Source organism: Botryllus schlosseri, chromosome 16 (assembly GCF_051294905.1).
Source record: "Botryllus schlosseri isolate E-star chromosome 16, Bs_hap1, whole genome shotgun sequence".
In the NCBI taxonomy this organism is placed as follows: Eukaryota; Metazoa; Chordata; class Ascidiacea; order Stolidobranchia; family Styelidae; genus Botryllus; species Botryllus schlosseri.
In genome coordinates, this window is record NC_137251.1 from 13,926,631 (window position 1) to 13,945,404 (window position 18,774).

The following is an 18,774-nucleotide window of genomic DNA, read 5'->3' on the forward strand; positions in this document are numbered from 1 at the left end:
CATTCGCCGAAACATACTAAACTAAAAGATCTCACGATTTCAAATTGGTATTTCTTCACTGGCATATAATGTTTCCCTGCGGGGTGGTATTTGTCTTGTGAGGTTCAGATTGTCCAGACAGGAACATTTAGGCGCCTATGGACTATTAAACCCACATGTATTTTGCATATATAACGAAGTTTTCGGTCAACATGAGGGCAGTCCTTTTCGGCCAAGGTTTTCTCGCTGCCGATCGTTCTGGCACACTTCTTGCAGTCGCATGTTACATGGCCTAAAACTTTATACGTCTTGGTGCGTCGTGGCGAGGTAATGGCCGACGCTGATATGCCCATTTCTATAAATCTTGCGTATTTTTTCTTGTGGGAAGAGTACCCAATATTCAAGATACTGTAACTTGAAATCGCGCGCAAAAAATTTTGATAAAGTTGCTTAAATTTTCAAAAAATACTCTATAATTTATGCTAGTTCACGAAATAATTTTGGGCCCCCCTCGAGCTCGCCCCCCCCCCAATTGGGGGGTTTGGGGTGCGGCAGTTACGGCCCTGTGGATAGGAGTGCAGTTCTTCGGACCATATGGCCATCCAATCACTAATAGTAGACGTTCTTGTACAAACTATATAGATAACTAACCTACGGATGGATGAGCAACACGTGATTCACGGTCTGGTAATGCAAGAGTCGGCAGATTTGTTGTAGCTTCATAGCATGAAACGGCAACGAAATTGCTAATCCCATAGATCACGGACCGAGCGGTCAAATTAAATAAAGTTGATCTTATTTGAAAGCTACAGTCGCGCTGATTATTTTAATATACATTAAACTTTCATCAAGGCAATGGAACCACCCCGAAATAGCCTTCAAAATCTGAAATCGGCATTGTTCTGAACAATCGCAACCACGCAAGGGCGGTTGTTATGGTCATTGTGCGGCGTTGTTGCGATTGTTTAGAAAACAACTAAACAAATCTGCTAACCCTCGCATCACTCGACCATGAATCAAGAACAACATGTTTGGCCGAGAAGGCTTTTAGTGAACTATAGCTGAAATCAAAGCGAGGGAAAATAGTTGCCTTTTTAATGACACCGTTTGATGTCCTAAGTCAGGGCGGGAAACTTCTCCAGTAGTCGCTAGGCGGTCCTGATATCGGAAAATGAAGTAGCCTACTTGGCGAACCGGATTCCTGATTCGATACATTAATCGCAGATTTATCCGCCTAACAAGGAATAAATCAGGGGGGGCAACTTCTCCGGTCGACGGGCCTGATATGAGAAAATGAAGTATTTATCGGGCCGGATTACATAATGCCCCTGGCCTAAGATATAGTAGCCTATATAGCCTATTTGTTTCACATCTGAACAAAATATTTTTAAGTATCTTCATCCTTTTTTTTGTATAACACTTTTCGCTTGGTTTGTGCTGATGAAATTTATTTTGCAAAATTACCTGTCTTCCCACTTAATTAAACTAATCAAGTTTCCTTTCTATTGGGGACGATGCAATTCCGATCGACCCTTTCTATACCATTATTGGATTCGACATAGCAAATGGATGCTGCCATTCATGGTCTTGTCATTTAATTAGCTTTTCCTCTTAATCATCTTGATCAAGCCCCTTTTCAAGAGGAAAATATGTATCAGAGATGAGCGGATTTTGAATTTCTATGTCCCAATCCAATCCAAAGCTTCAAATCCTAATCCAAATCCGATACCAGAACTTTTGTATATTCAAATCCGTGTCCTATCTTAATCGGATTGTAACTTGAAATTCAGAAGAAAATGCTAATTTATGCAAGGGAGGAATCGGAAATTTTTCTTTCACAACTAGCAATTCACTTGATTTAAGATAACTGAGCATAGGGCTGCACCTCTCATGTTCAATGGAACTGATTGTACCACAGTGTAGTGTACCATAAGTACATTATTAATTGATCTGAATAAAGGTTGTCGCCATCCGCCACACGACATATCAATTCTCCCAGAAAATCGGTAAACCCAATCCAAATCCGTTCAGAAAAAAATATCTAATCCTAATCCGACAAAATTTCACGAATCTTTTTTTTCAAATCTTAATCGAAATCCATGCTCATGCTCATCTCTGATATGTATTGTATTCCGTGACCACTCATCCATGAATGCATTGCTTCCTGTTGTACTGTACTGTTGTTATACTTCCAGTATATAAGTATCTTGCACCACGTGTAGGATATGAGACTCTATACGCTGAAACTACTTGCAGCACGATAAAACATGAAATTTGGAAATTATTACGAATAATATTATTTATTATTGGGTCGACTAAAAAAGTCATTTCGCCAACTAGAGTCCCTAAAGACCTATAAAATCGAAAATCGCTTAGGGTGAACGTTTTTTTAGTCAACCTATTATTGCACTGTCACTTCCATAGGGTTAACATACGTCCTCTTTTTCAGGTTTTTGAAAATTTCTTCCGAGGACGTCTAAATATCCTCCTTTTTGGCAATTCGTCCTCCTTTACAGATTTTACAGCTAGGATAATGGACAGGTCCAAGTGAAAATCGGCATAAATGACGCTGAATAGCTAATACGGACGTTCGAGCGGGTCATTCGGGAGTCGATTAAAAGTGACGACCTTTTTTTCTGTCAACACCAGAGTTGGATCAATTACAATATTTTAATTCAATTACAATTACAATTACTTCCTTGCATGTTTTAATTACATTACAATTACAATTACTCAATGCGGAAAAATATCAAATTACAATTACAATTACAATTTCTGTTAAACATGTATATAATTACAATTACAATTACAATTACTTTTAAACAGGTAATTGATTCAGTAAAGAGGTGTTCTTTGACAACCGTAGCGACGTAATTAGCAACAATCTCAGGCTATTCAAGTTTCATTCCTGATATGTAGAATACCCTTTAACTAAAAAAAAACTCGAACGTATTCGAACTATTCCTAATCATGAGTACTGAAAACTACAAACACAGAAAAATGTTTCAAGCGACTGTTAAGAACCAAAGGTTTGAGCGACTAACAGCGAATAGGCTACAGGACAGTCAATGAAAAAAGGATGGTACCGATAAGGTGCGTAAAATTAAAATAAATGCAAAAGGAAAGAACCCCCTGATAACTAAGAATTACAATATTTTGGTTCGCATTTACATTTTCACTTGCTCGGAAACTGTTAGATTGCATTTGATGAACATTAGGGTGCGAAAAATTTCTGGCCCCAATAAATTTGGCCAAGATTGGGGGTAAGATTGGGATAACATTTCTACAAATGTGTGATCAAGTTTGATGAAGCCTTAGTTGGAAACTTGAATTTTTTTTTTGCTATTGTTGCAACAAGCCTCGGTACTGGTCAAAGATTAAAAAGAAACTTTGACTGTGGTGTAGGAAATGGTTTCGCACAGGTTTCAGAAGAGTTTATTTGCGGTTTATCCTTTTTCGAAATATTAAGATTTAGTTTAGCCCACTGGTTCTCTAACTTTTTTAGACACGCCCCCCTTTATGACAGTGAATATTTCGTGCCCCCCTTATCGTCATAGCACACAATGAAACCAGAAAGTTAGCAATCCTTACATATAGTTTGATGGTATGAAAGGTTATGACTGTTGAGAATTCTCCAATACGAAATTCAGACTATACACCGAGCAATAGCCATAAAACGGAGGTGAATCGGGCCAAGCGCGGAAAAGATTTCAGTTCACTGGAGCGTCGCGACCCGTTCAGATGTTTTCACGCCGCCCAAGGGGGCACGCCACCAGTTTGAGAACCACTGGTTTAGCCTATATTGTATTTCACAAAGTTTTCTGCTGCTACTGAAGTATGGGAAATAGTATAGCGTGATTGAATTATCTAGTTATAACGCAGCACGCATAGAACACCGATGTAAATAGGCTAATTATTAGATGTGGTGACTGTTTACTAAGGTCTTCAGGCCCCTCGTCGTCATCCTGGTTCGTACCGGATTTTCACTGGTGCGACGAATAAATGATTGATTAAATGATTATTTGATGTTGTGATTGTCAGGTTTCCATGAAAATGTAATTGAGATTGTAATTGAGCCAAATTTTGACCAAATTACAATTACAATTATAATTACACAAACTAGAAATGCTTCAATTACAATTACAATTACAATTACATGAAAAAATGTAATTAATTACATTCAGCTCAATTACAAATTACAATTGATCCAACTCTGGTCAACACCACTAAATTCAAGTAAAAAGTTAGTAAATCGGTAGTTGAACGAAAAGTGATGACATTTTTTTTAGTCATCTCCACACATTTTCCAACAAAAATGGCAAAATCGTCTGTTATCGATCTTGATCAACTAACTTTTCTGATTTGGTAAAAGTGTCCGCCTTTCCCGATTCCAAGATATGGTAACCCTAATCATTATCGACCAACTCTTGATTTGTTCTATGTATAATATCAATAAAATCAATAAATCTTCGCAAAATGCGTTTTGTTATGAATATAAATTCAGAAAGTGACGGAAGCATAACACATAATCAGGGATATCTAGAAGTTCTAGATATCCCTGCACATAATATTGGCACTTAAGGAAGGCACGGCAGTAAAGAGGTCAAGAACCATTGAGCTGGTAAGCCTTCGACGAACGAAAATATATTTGGCGGAATCTATACAATTTATATCGTCACCAATGTGGATGTGTAAATTCGAAAACATTGATCTACTTCTAGCTTCACCATAATCCATTTGTCGTTTGATACATCATACTTTTCAATATCATCGGAGGCTTCAGATTCCGTTACTGCGAAAATCCATTTGCCAATACGATGCGCACAAACCCAACCATGACAATCATTCATAGATGACAATGAAGTCCACTGAGCCGAAGTAACATTGTAACATTCTACGTTCTTCGTGCTCCCTTCTCCACAGAAACCACCGATCACATATATTTTTTGATCAATTGCAACGACACCACAGTCACATGCAGGATATCTCATTGGTTGGAGTTCTACCCACTTTGATGAGAAAGGAGTGTATTTGCTGAATGAAGAAACTTGGACACCGTCTTGTCCTTCCCCTCCAATACAATAGATTGAATCATTCAGTGATACAAGACTTGGATACCGAATCGTTGCAGGTTTGTTTTGCAGCTGAAACCATTCATTTAGAAAGGAATGGAATCTTTCTACATCACTTGTCGCTGTAGGAAAACTTCCACCAATAACGAATATTGATCCCGACAAAGAAACTGGTCGGGGAAATGATCCATGGTCACAAATCGTATCTTTCATCTTATCCCATTTTGAATTTTTGATTAGAAAGTTTAGTCGGTGGACTGATTTATTCTCACCGAAAACATAAATGTATGAATCGACAGAAATCGTCCCGAAATGTTTCAATTGATCGAACTTTTCATCATGGAATTTCTCTACCTTCTCGTTTATCGGATTAAACGACCGGATACATTCTGTGTCATCATCAAAAAGAATTATTAATTCGTCATTGCCAATTTCTTCATTCATCTTGTCCGATCTTTTTGAAGCGTTCATGCGATGTCCATCGATCAACTTATACACTGCCAAGTCTCTGCTGATAAATAGGTTAGATTGCAGAAGACGTTCTAAAAATGTCGACGAAATTTGGTCAAACTTAATCGCTTTGAGACATTCGTGCAAATGTTGCTCATTGTTCTTACTTTTCTCGACCCAATTGAGCGATAAGGTCATTTTTTCTTCTTCGCATAATTTTGATTCTTCCGACTTCACAAATTTGAGGATGTCATTTAGTTCGATACTTCCAAATTCAGGTTGGTTGGATACTTTCATGATATTGCCATGAAAGAATACTCTGCATCGCGCAGAGACGGAATCTAGTCCGTACATATCGGCTATGTTTCTTGTGGAAAAGTAATTCTCCACAGAAAGTGCTTCCTCCAAGATATCACAAACGGCCTGTTTAACATCTTCTAACTGCATCATAATTGCGACGTAAAGAAGATCCTTCATCTTTTCATCCGGGATCTCAAATTTACCAGAATATATGAAATCGATGCAATTTTTTACACACTCTGAATCGACATCTTTGAAAGTAATTTTTCCTTCGCGAACCTCCGTTGTGTCGTGCTTCAACATGGCTTTGAAATAGTCCGAACCAGCTGACAATACATTTTTGTGGGTGTAATAGACATCGTCTCCGACTTGAATTATGAAATCACAATGATCATTTACTTGCTTCATGCGGTATAGTTGTGTCAGCATCTTCACTGCATGTTTCTCCACATTTGGACAGACAATCTGCACCATGATTGACACTATATAATTATATGTATAGAAGAACTGTAATCGAAGTAGAGGGATAAGCAGGACAAGTTTTTGTTGCACACAAATCATGAGACAGTTAAATTTAACAAAAGTAAAGTGAGGTAAAATTATAAACGTATGAGATACTCGACCCAACAGTTGAAGCTTTATATGGTGTATGGTTGTTCTGTTTCCTTCTCCGCTATCTAATCGATCGTGCATACACTTTTCTGTTCTTTAGGTTCGAAACCTACATGACAGCATTTCACTGCCAGTTCCTGCAGATCTGTTAAATTTGGTACTTTCTCATTTCACGGACGGCCTGGCGAGATTGTCGAAAATTATATTTTTTGTCGGTATACGCAGCAAGAAAATATCGCAATACGTAAATTATTTTCCACACAAGGCCAAACAGCAAAGCAATAATCCACCCCTTTCCTCCCCAAAACAAATCAAATACGACACCCCAAACCCACTAGTTCTGCAAACTTGATCCATGTTGCAAAACTCAGTGTCTTGGTCTTTTAACAAAATCCATAGCCTGAAAAAGAGGCCTGGTGAAAATGTAATTTTCGCCTTTATAAACACGTGTTCAACTAACCAAGCTGTTTTAACAAAACTTGACTTTGATAGAAGACAAAATTGTTTGCGTTTTTGCGGTCTTGGACAAAAGCCAATCATACTTCTACTTCAAATTTAGTTCAGGCGCCGTCGTGCTTGATTGGGGTTGTTGAACTTCTAGTTTGCCAGTCAACTGTTGCGTTATGGATAGCACCATAGTGTCCTATATGGTGTGGACTGTGGACACAAGCAAATCTCACGGCTCAGTGAAATTGGTCTACGTCACACTTTCCATTTGGTTAAAGGCAATTTGACGGTAATTTTTGACCGGCTTGTCGAGCATTAAATTTGATAAAACGGGTATCGATCGAGCGGGTATCAATTAACATGCAGTCGAATCCGCTTAATACATACATCGAATAACCCGGACAACCGCTTTATTCGATGATGATGCTGAGGAACGGAACAACGGAACGGAAAATATTCATTAGAATTCAGACAATCCTCCGGTTAATTCGGACACGGGTTCGCAATTTTCGTTGTTATGTTATGTTATGACTAGGACTGGAAACTGTCTCGTACGCCAACACAATGGATTCTGACGTCATATCGAAACAGATGCTGTTGGAGTAACGATTAGAAGGAATTCCAATTCGCAGGCATACAAAATATATCACTGTGCAACTTTGGGTTCCGAGGATAATATATTCACGAAAATCGGACACCATTTATATTTTACGCATGAATACGGTTTAAAATTTATATAATTTGATTAATAGAAAGCGGCTGTTTGGCTTTTCTAATCGAGACAGGAAAAGATGTCTCATTGCCCTCATGTCAAAACGACGTATGTATGAGGCGTGATTCGGTATGGTTGCCGACGAGTGACGTATAATTGTGCGTCCATTCTGATGGGCCTTTAATTTGCTCCGAAAAAATATCAGTACGTTCCGCGAAATATTTGACCATCATCATTTTTAAGCGGCGCAATTAGTCTGCAATGTTGTGCTGATATATAAAAAAAATTGTCCAACGAAATTGTGGGTACATTGCATACTCGCGATAATTACAGGGTATGCACAGCCTAACTAGCATACAGTATCAATCGAATGCGAACTGTCCTATCTGCTCATTACATAGCCTTAATTGTGTCTTATCGCATTGTGCATTGTGTGTGTCTTGTTTAGAAGAAAATATATGACGATTATTATTCAGCTGTGTGTGATTTGGCACCGTCCCCAACATTATGCGACGTCATTCCATAGACACGCCATTAAGCATCGAAAATATGATCCCCGCTAGCCTCGAAATTACCGTAAATTTGCTTCCTATTATAGCACATTTTAACCCTTTCACGTTGGTACCTCCTTAACATATATTACACGTCTCTCTGCACTCTAACATATAGCAATTGGGGGATCATTGGATTTGTTTGGTTGAAAGCAAATCCCTTATTAGTATGAGGGAAATTTTTGACATGTCAAAATAAGTCAAAATTTTGTCAAAATTGGAGCATCATAATTGTTACAAAGTCAAAAAATTTTGACCCCTCCATTTCGTTTGTATCGTGGATTTTGCACTGTCGGTGAACTTATCATATGATATTTTACAGATTGTAGCCTACTTTATTGCCTACCGTTTTAGACGGCCCATCTATATCTGGTGAATATTTCATAGGTCAGGCCACAACTTTCTTCCTCGTGATCAACATACTTTCGGAATTCAGTTTCTATAAAGTGAGCGCACCAATTCTCCCCATTCAAATCGGAACCTGGGAAGTTCTCACTGTTCTGCTAGACTTACAATGAGAAAAAATCATGACTACTCAAGTATGGTCTTATATCTGGCGCTAGAAATTCTGTTCAACAGTATAAGATGTCTTAATTCAAATCAATAAATGTGATGTCTTGTAAAACTATGAAATAAATCCTGTATGCAGTCATAAGTATATACTTGCGACGCTGATGGTTAAACATGAGATTAAGCACGCCACGGCTTCAGCCTTCCGATCCTACTTGCGGTCATAATCCCGGTTTAGAACCAATATATATTTATATAATCTAAAATATCTATGGACCAAGTCATGAATTCAATAGCGTCCAACCTGTAGAAATAGCTTTGAAGCACTTATGCGAACGAACTTCGCATACTAGCTTCGCCTTTAATCCAACCTGGTGATATAACACTCAAACCACATTGTCAAATCAACCCTTCTTTTGATGGAGGGGCCTTGTTTTGATTTGGAATTCTATGTCTTCGCGTGAATAGAGATATCGGTTACGTTTCAATGGTTGCAACAATACCGCGCGGGTGCTTCGAATGACGTAGTTCCAATTGCTCATCACTAGGGCGATTTCTTTTTGACATGTCAAAAAATGTCAAAATTAGAGGAAAATTGTAGCGTTAGGTCAAAAAATGTCAAAATTGTTTACTAAAGTTAAAACTTTTTTGCAACCTGCATTTCGTATGTATCGTAGATTTTGCACTATCGCTGAACTTATCATTTGACATACAGCTTGTAGCTTACTTTCATATGCCGACCGTTGTAGACGGCCCATTGTCTGCTAATCGTGAATCATAAACATTGAAATGAAGATAAGTAGTACAATTCTAACAATATGTTGGAAAACATCTAATTTGCATATGTTAGGTCAAATTTGGTCAAAATTACTATTTTTATAGTTAGAAAATGTCAAAATAAGGATTTTTCAGGTCAAAATCTTCCGTTTATTAGGTCAAAAAAATCGCCCTACTCATCACACACTGGTTCCTCGCTGTTTTAATAGGTAAATATTACTCAGTAGACAGTATTAGGGTTAGTTCGGTTATCAATAATTTTTACTATCCGGATAACGGCTATATCCGTATATTTGGAATTTATACAACCGGTTAACCGGATAATAACTGCTAAGTGACACAATCGATTTTACAAGGTTTGCATGAAAAATGGGTTGTAAAATCATTACACAGTGTTATTGTAAATCTACGTACACGCGCAGTATACGAGCGAATACGAGAAAAATCACGCAAATCTAATGTTCACTGCTGATGCTGATTCATCCTTATAAAGCGCAATGCATTAATTGGGGAATCCTGTATACGGGACCGGAGTTATTGTAACAAAGAGCCTACATGCAGTAAATGCTCTTTCTGCTTCCACATAAGGGGGCTGAATAGTAAGCAGCGCTTCATAGAAAGTCTGAAGGTTGGCAGGTCGTTTCCCAGAAGCTTCAAAGACTTTACATTTATTTTGAACCATTCTTCTGTTTAGGTTTGAAGTACTGGAAGGACGAGTAGCTGATACTGGAATTGCTCCCGACATGATAACTCGCTCTATTTCCTCCTGGAGAGATTCGCGTGATCAGCAGTCGCGTAGCCAGCCGAAAAATAGGGGGATTTGAAATAAAAGTAGGGGTCGATTTGTTTTCGAATTAAGTATCATCGGAAATCAGTTACTTTTGCACGCGTGCACAATTGCACACGTTTGTGAACATCCGATGTCATTCAGTTTCGCGATGTCACTGTTTAATCACAAGCACTAATCGGCAGCATACACTTAACGGCATACAATGAATCTTATTTGGAACGAGCAAAGCATGTGGAGCGTTATTGTAGTCGTAAATAGATTGTACACGTCTGTCAACATGGAAAAACGATGTATACGGTTTATGATTGTACCGGTACCGTCAATGGGCATTATATTTCATGCATTAGAATTAGGGTTGCGTTTAACACAGAAATCAATTTCAAACAAACATGTTTAAAACAAGGCCCTTGTTTAAAACATGTTTTTTCTTTTCTTTTCTTAAAGCTATGACGTCACTAATATTCAATTGTGACGCTATACTCGATTGTCATTGACAATTGAAAATATAGGGTAAATGTAGCTCCTTTGATGATATATCTGCGTACCTAGCTGTTATATCGACTATTTTGAGGGTTCCAACTATCCCATATCGTATATAGATCAGCTATATCGGGTGGTAATTGTCCCTATAAGCTCATACAACATGTTTTTTGGAAAGTATTTACACAGTTATGGCATAATTTTACAACTAAAAAAACACATTTTTTTGAAAGGCCTTTTGTTTCAAACACGTTTTAAACAAAGTGTTTTAAGATACCATTTGTTTTAAATGCAACCCTAATGAGTATGTTGCGAATATAATATACCTTGTAATAGATTGCGTGAGTACCGCACCGGTGGCGCCTTTCTTTTATTATCGATAGCATTATAGGTAACTTAAAAAAATCATTCTAGTGTTACAATTCAACTCTGGCTATTAAACGATCATATCCCTGAAAGAATTAACACAGTCATGCATAGTTCCTTGACTATAGTATACATCAGTAACGGCCCCGACACGACTAAAATGCTGTACATCGTAGGAAGCAACCGTCAACTGAGTGACTGGTCCTTTATTCTAAATATACTGATGTATTCACACCACAACAAATCCCTACTGTGATTTAGTAGTTAATGATTCACAAAAATAAAATTATGTATCAGTAACCAAACAATAAGAGAAGGGCCGCAAGCGATATAAGTATACGTATATTTGCCGAGTTATTCCGAAACCAAATGTATCCAAATATTGGATGTTCGCGTTATTGATATCAGAGCACCAGAGGACACAATGAGAAGTTGATTTAGAGGTTCTTATAATCGCCGAAACGAACGTTGAATCCGATCCGATGATATAAGTTTTCAAGTATCACCACATACTATACGTTACCCAAAATGTTAGTTTTACGGATCCATTCAAGGTTTATTTCCATTTCCTATGACGATGAACACAATGACTTGGACTCGAGTTACAACTGTCTACTCTACTCACTGACTTGGACTCGGACTTGACTCGATGGTGAATTGAAAATGACTCGAGGCAAAACTATAAAAGTGAGGTTGACTCGGAACCTTGTGACTTGGTTAGCAAACAACAAAGTCGCATTTCTTTCAAAGGACACCGAGCAATCGCAATCAAGTTACCAGTCTTTAACAGCACTTCGCGAACTTCACCTTGCAGAAATTCCAGAAATTTTAAACTAACATTTTTTTACAGCCAGACTGTATAGAGTCAAGTTTATCTGTTTGATGCTGGCGTGATCAGACTAGTTGACCTTCACGGTGGTATCGATCATTCCTATCTGATACCGAATACTGTGCATGCATATTTTCTGTACCACCATCATTGCCGTCTGTTTTTATGTATATTGGTTAGATGAAAATAAAGACTCTCTCTCTCTCTCTCTCCAATAGAGTCACGTAAAAACACCAGAGATGATCGGATTTGGAATGTCTATGTCCTAATCCAATCCAAATCCGAAACTTCAAATCCGAATCCATAACTTTTGTATATTCAAATCCGTGTCCATCTGTTCAATCCTAATCCGATTCTAACTTGAAATTCAGAAAAAATGATAATTTATGCAAGGAAGCAATTAGAATTTTTTCTTTCACAACCAACAATCCTCTTGATTTAAGATAAATAATTAGCACATGGCTGCACCTCTCATGTTTATTGGCACCGAGTGTACCGTAGTGAAGTGTACCATAAGTACATTAATAACTGATCTGAATAAAGTTTGACGCCATTCGCCACACGACAATCAATTTCCCAGAAAATCGATAAATCCAATCCAAATCTTTATCAATTTTGATAAAAATCTCTAATCCTAATCCAATTCAAATCCTACAAAATTTCACAAATCCGTTTTTCAAATCCTAATCATAATCCATGGTCATCTCTGATAAACACCTAATATCAAAAAGCATTAAATGAAGCCTAAAATATTACATTTCAGTTGCATACAATTGTCATGAATAAATTTCGGGTTATTAGTGTACTGTAAGTTCCACCTGTACGTAATAGGGATGGTGTGAACATAGTGTCCTATATGGTGTCGACACAAGCAAATCTCACGGCTCGGTAATGGTTTTCTCGGTATTGGTATAGAACCCAATTTCCATTTGGCTACAGGCAATTTGACGGTCATTTTTGACCGGCTTGCCGAGCATTAAATTTGTTAAAACGTGTATCAATCGAAAGCTGACTCTGCACTGATTACGAAAATATATATTTTATTCCGCTCGTGGCCCTGGAACTCCCACAATCAGCCTCGAATTTTTCATTGTTATGGAGATTGGCATGGTTCTATACTAATACCGAGAAAACCATTACCGAGCCGTGAGATTTGCTTGTGTCGACACCATATATATTTTCGTAATCAGTGCAGAGTCAGCTTTCGATTGATACACGTTTTAACAAATTTAATGCTCGGCAAGCCGGTCAAAAATGACCGTCAAATTGCCTGTAGCCAAATGGAAATTGTGGGTACCAATACCGAGAAAACCATTACCGAGAATGGACATTACCGAGAATGGCATTACCGAGAATGGACATTACCGAGAATGGAAATTACCGGGAATGGCCATTACCGAGAATGGACACCACCGAGAATGGACATTACCGAGAATGGCCAATGTCAAGAATATAGCTTACTGGGACTGATGTTGTCGAGAAATTTATACCTGAGCATCGATACCGAATGTGGCAACGCCGTGATGCACACACACAACCTGTTCATATGCATAACATGCCTGCATTGCATATATTGCATTCTCGGTAATGTCCATTCTCGGTGGTGTCCATTCTCGGTAATGGCATTCTCGGTAATGGTTTTCTCGGTATTGACCGGACACCGATTGGCATTGGGACGCAACAATGCTGTCTGGCGAAACGAGAGAGTAGCTCATGACGCAACAATGCTGTCTGGCGAAACGAGAGAGTAGCTCAAGAGAAAATGGTCCAAAAAGCATTGTTGCATCCCAATACGCGCGATTTAATGTTGTCAACCATCTTGATTAATGGGTACCCTTCCCCCAACACAAAATACGCATGAGTTATAGAAATGGGCACTTACCGCGCCACGGCATATGAAGTTATAGGCTCATGCGACTCCGAGAAGTGTGCCAGAACGATTAGCAGCGAGAAGACCTTGGCCGAAAAGGACTTCCCTTGTGGTGACCGAAAACTTCGATATATACCGTACTATTATACATACATATATGTTTAATTATCCATAGGCTAGCGCTAGAGCAATGGTCGTCAACTCAAAATGGGTCGCGGGCCACTTTTCAAATTTCGTGGCGGCCGCGGGCCGCAAGTATTCACTATCGATATAAACTACGCAACAGCGTTAAAACTCAACGTCAGTACAACGCCGTGCTACCTAACATAGACAATGGGCATAGTGACCACAAAAGAAGTAATATTTTATTCAAGGAATACAAATACAACAAAAATCATTATCATCAAGTTCATTTTATTTTGAGCTCTGAGCTGTGAACGATACCTGGAAACGCTTTTCAGCGACCAAGTAATCGATATTGGGGCTAGCGAGATAGGTTACTAGCTGAAAGACCATCTCCACGTAAAGCTTGACCTTGCGGGGAAGCCCTAAGCCAGTGGTTCTTAAACTTTTTTATACACGCTCCCTTCATGATACTGAGAAATCTCGCTGCCCCCTTACCGTCATATCACAAGATGCAACCAGAATGCTAGCAATCTCAACGGATAGTTTGATGGCATGGAAGGTTATGATTGTTAATTGATGAGAGAATTCTGTTATATGAATTCCGGACATACACAAAACTTGAATTTGATGTAAATCGCGAGAAGCGCGAAAAGTTTTTTCAGTTGACCACAGCTCCGCGCCCCCTTCAGATGCTTTCACACCCCACAATAGGGGCGCGCCCCCCAGTTTGAGAACCACTGCCCTATGCCGTTTTCCAAACGTTTCGGTCTTGGCAATGTCTGGGCCACTGCACGTCAAGGCAATAGGCCCAGCTCATTCATATCAGTTGGTTATTCTCCCTCGATGGAATGCTGTTGACATCGCCAAAGCCAAAGCTAGTGACGAATAATGATGTTGAGCAGCGGAGAATAGCCGTATTTTGAAACAACATCAGTGTGTTGAAACTGTAGTCAATTTCAGCATTTCAAAATGGTTTTCTTAGCTTTCTTTCGAAATTTCAATTCAAGTCGCGGGCCGCAAAAAATGACCTCGCGGGCCGCGTGTTGGTGACCCCTGGGCTAGAGCTACCATAAGACCTCTTTTAAGAGGATTTGTCCTATTTTTTGACATTTTTGAAAGTGTCCTCAGAGGACGCCCAAATGTCCTCTTATTTAAGAATTTTGTTTAAATACAGGGTAAAATTCAAGTGGCATACAGTAAATCAGCATTGAAGTAACGCTCCGGCGGCTATTTCGGGACCTGAGCCTTTTTTTAGTCAACCGACAACAAAGTGGGAAAAATTTATAATTTTTTCAGGATTTTCCACCTGTATTGCAAGTCTGAAAATTTTGAAAAAGTGTCCTCTTTACAAATTTCTAAAATTTGGTAGCCCTATCAGAGGCATCTAAATCTAAATGGCTGGCGCCGAATGTTCCTGTTCTGGCGATCTGAGACCCACAAGATAAATTCCATCTCGAGGGAACATTATTTGCCAGTAAAGAAATCCCAATAATATCGTTGGATTATATTTTTCATCTGAAGAAGTCACACACAATGTACAATGCGATGTCATGAACAGATAGGAGGATGTCGAACGACACGAAATCGTGTACGTCTTTTAGTTCAGTAGCCTACGTTTGGGCTAACTGTGACCCGCATTGGGGAATCGAAAATATATAGGTCAAGATACTGTCTCCCTACCGCGCGCATAGGCTACTGCCAGATATTGTTTGAGACAAAGATTGGGCGGTGTTTCGGTGTCTGTTAGGTCGTCCTTAAGCCGCCTATAATCTCTATCGTATCTTCAAGTCAATATTCAAGCTACTTTTTATGATCAATGCCGTACTCTGTTCAAGATTACGTGATCGAGTTTACATCTTGCCTATTTCCTCGCGGGGAAACCGGCCTTTTCATCACCTGCTCGCATTTGTGCTTTATCCTTTCGTGTTCGTCGTTCAGTTCGCATCGTCAATTCGACGCGTTCTTCAATTCGAGATGGGTATTTGGTCAAGAATCATTCACATCTCGTCATTCCATCGCAATCTTGTGGTGATGGAATACACAAAATGCGATGACTTATATCACATCGCTCCTACGTGTATAACCCCATACTCATGTTGCTGGGTTGGAATGGAACTCCCTAGTTGTCTGCGTAATTCGTAAGAAGGAACTGTCTACAGAATGCACCTCGTGCGCCCAATGCCCACCCGCTGTTTTTTGGAATACAGAAATGGTGCTGGGATTCCTTTCACTGTGTATCCCGGCTTCGATTCAGGCCACGCATGGCCACAAACAAATTAAAAAATCAATCAGGATCTTTGCCGACTCTCGAATCTTGATGTTGCGCATATTGACTAAATATAGAATGCTCACGTATTCACATATCATATCAATATATCAGCACGCCGGCAGTGCCTGCCTGATATTTCCTGCATGCAGAAATCAATATGAATGAGCGTAAAAGCAATGGATTATACAACACTCGCCCCTTCGAGATAAGACAAGAGGCAATACCAGTGAGATTAGTGGCGGAAGGCACTCATCTCTCCAGACAATGTGTTTGAACATCACAACGTCTCGTTTATTTGCCACGTCCATGACGTCACCCCTTTTTTAAAATTAGTTCTGGTTGTCCATCTGAAACATACTATATCCATTCGAATCTTCATCACCACAGCCCACATATAATCTATTACGGTGATAAGCAAATATATTGGCAAAACAATACACGAGACTTTTTCAATCCGCAAATTGGCATTATTGCAATTCATGATTATCCATGTCATGGTAGCAGACTGGCAGTATCAAAAAAGCACACTAAATTTTTGTGAGTGTTAATCATCAAAATAAGGACTTGTCTAGATGATGCGAATTTGCATAGAGACATGGAAACTATCATACAGCACAGGCTTATAGACGAGAGATGGCGGCAGCGCAAAGTGAGATCATGTCATTGATAAAGTAGAAGGGAAAAGGTACATCACATAAATTGTGCATAATGTGTAGTTAATCCAGCCTAGGGTTTTTCACTAACCATTTAATTTGTATTGCAATGATGGTGTTTGATGATGAACGGCAGTAAGATATAATTTAACATGTTAGAATAGAGAGAACCAACAGGCTATATCTTATATGACATTGTCCATATAATAGGATAGTCCGTTTCTACTGAGACTACTCCGGAGCCATCGAGCATATTAGACGTGCTAATCATCTTTCCAAATTCCAGTTTAAAATTCTTTAGATTCCATTTCAACCCCGTTGCTGTGACGATTGCTGGATGACCAACAGGTATGAGACCACACCAGTCGCCTTCTTGACCAGTGGATACATCCAAAACTGTTTTGCCTTTGTGCAACAAAGTTAAATAAGAACAATCATACATCACACTTAGTCTTGTACCACTTGGAAGTAGTGACGGTGTTGTATACAACGTCGAAATATTCGCCATCGTGTGATCAAATCTGTTTTGTATTCCGGAAAGCGCTACAATATGATCAATCCCAAGATCACTGCTCAATTTTTCACCAATAAGTTTAACACATTTTGTAAAATCGGTCGCATCCTGATTTGGCGTTTGTATCATTTCTATATCGTTGAAACTTGAAAAATAATCTTTGACTTCCGGACGTATGGAGTCGAAGTCCCCGCATATAAGATTTGGTTTATCATATCGTATGCCGTTATTGCATTTTTGTTGTATATCAAACAGAAAATTTGCTCCACCGTCAACGCAAGCTCGTAATTTTGCTTCGTGCCATAATTTTTTGAACACTTGATCACTGGAATCATCATTGATAGCTTTGTTGAGTAGAAGCACAGCTAGTTTCTCATTGCGACTGAAGGATGAGATACAGTTGAGTGGAGCATATCTTTGCATACTTGTTGAACAGCTTTCATTCAACCACAAATTTTTAACTGAACTTGGTTTACTGAAAATAGAATAGAGCTGGCTGTTAAATTATAACATCAATAGTGAAGTACACATGAAAATTATATTGCAACAGTGCAATCAATCAAGAATACTTTTGCGCTTACTGCCAACACACATATAGAAAGCAATATCATGGAATGTGAAATCACATTCAATTTTGATAGCGTCCTTAAATCATCATCAATTTAATGAACTTGAAATTAAACAGTGTAGATGTAAATATGACAAGATAATTTTTGTATAGTGTTCACTATCACAATTCATTCGTGAAATTGTTAAGATAATTATTTGGCAGCTGGACTGGAAAGTGGAAACAGTGGCTGTTTTCGGCAATGAGTTGCGCGTGACAGAAGGGTTTCATGCATAGAATAACCAAGTAATTATACAAAAAGTTCCGTATGACGTTGCCACCACTTCCACCCTGGTTTGGCAGGAGACTTTTGGGTCTCTCTTTTATCCAAACTGCCCTGGAAACAGTGGCCGTTTTGGCAACAAATTATGTGTGGCAGAAAGGTTTCTTGCATAGAATAATTAAGTATAGAATGGAAAATTGCGCATCTACATAATGTTGCCACCAATTTCTCTCTGGTCTGAGTCGTCTGTGGTCCGTAATATTGATTCTGACTAAGTCGGAGTTTTTAAGTGGATGTTGCTGAAGGAGAAAAAATTCGTAATTGATTGAAAGAATGCCTTAGTTGGTGCAAAGTTTAGTTTCACAAGGAAATAAATATCTAAAATCAATGTGGAAACCGAAACGTATAATCGATACGGCGATACGCAGGAGTTTATCTTGATGCAGCTCTTGTTTGACTTTGAAGTATGTTAACTTCACCCGCTTTAGCAGTGAACTATAATATCGGTTCCATGGATATAGCACAGCTTTAACTTTCTTACATATTGCACGAAACAATACACTGATTCATAACCAACAACAAGCTTTTTAGTAGCATTACACCAGTTGCACCGGTCTCGGTTTATTGTTACTAACCT

The 18,774-nt window shown here is 38.8% G+C and overlaps 2 protein-coding genes across 2 annotated transcripts; both read right to left on the reverse strand.

The window, feature by feature from the left end:
• Nucleotides 1–2,340: 2,340 nt before the first annotated feature.
• On the reverse strand, nucleotides 2,341–6,639 carry LOC145459296 (kelch repeat and BTB domain-containing protein 12-like). Its single transcript, XM_080337943.1, has one exon. It carries the CDS (start codon nucleotides 6,492–6,494, stop codon nucleotides 4,647–4,649), a length of 1,848 nt encoding a protein of 615 aa, XP_080194069.1. The 5' UTR covers nucleotides 6,495–6,639; the 3' UTR covers nucleotides 2,341–4,646.
• Nucleotides 6,640–16,542: 9,903 nt separating this feature from the next.
• LOC145459197 (thiamine pyrophosphokinase 1-like) lies at nucleotides 16,543–18,641 on the reverse strand. Its single transcript, XM_080337828.1, has one exon. It carries the CDS (start codon nucleotides 17,728–17,730, stop codon nucleotides 16,972–16,974), a length of 759 nt encoding a protein of 252 aa, XP_080193954.1. The 5' UTR covers nucleotides 17,731–18,641; the 3' UTR covers nucleotides 16,543–16,971.
• Nucleotides 18,642–18,774: the final 133 nt, after the last annotated feature.

Coding starts and splice junctions, on each gene's coding strand:
- LOC145459296 (XM_080337943.1), bottom strand. CDS start 6,494: ATGCACGATCGATTAGATAGCGGAGAAGGAAACAGAACAACCATACAC.
- LOC145459197 (XM_080337828.1), bottom strand. CDS start 17,730: ATGCAAAGATATGCTCCACTCAACTGTATCTCATCCTTCAGTCGCAAT.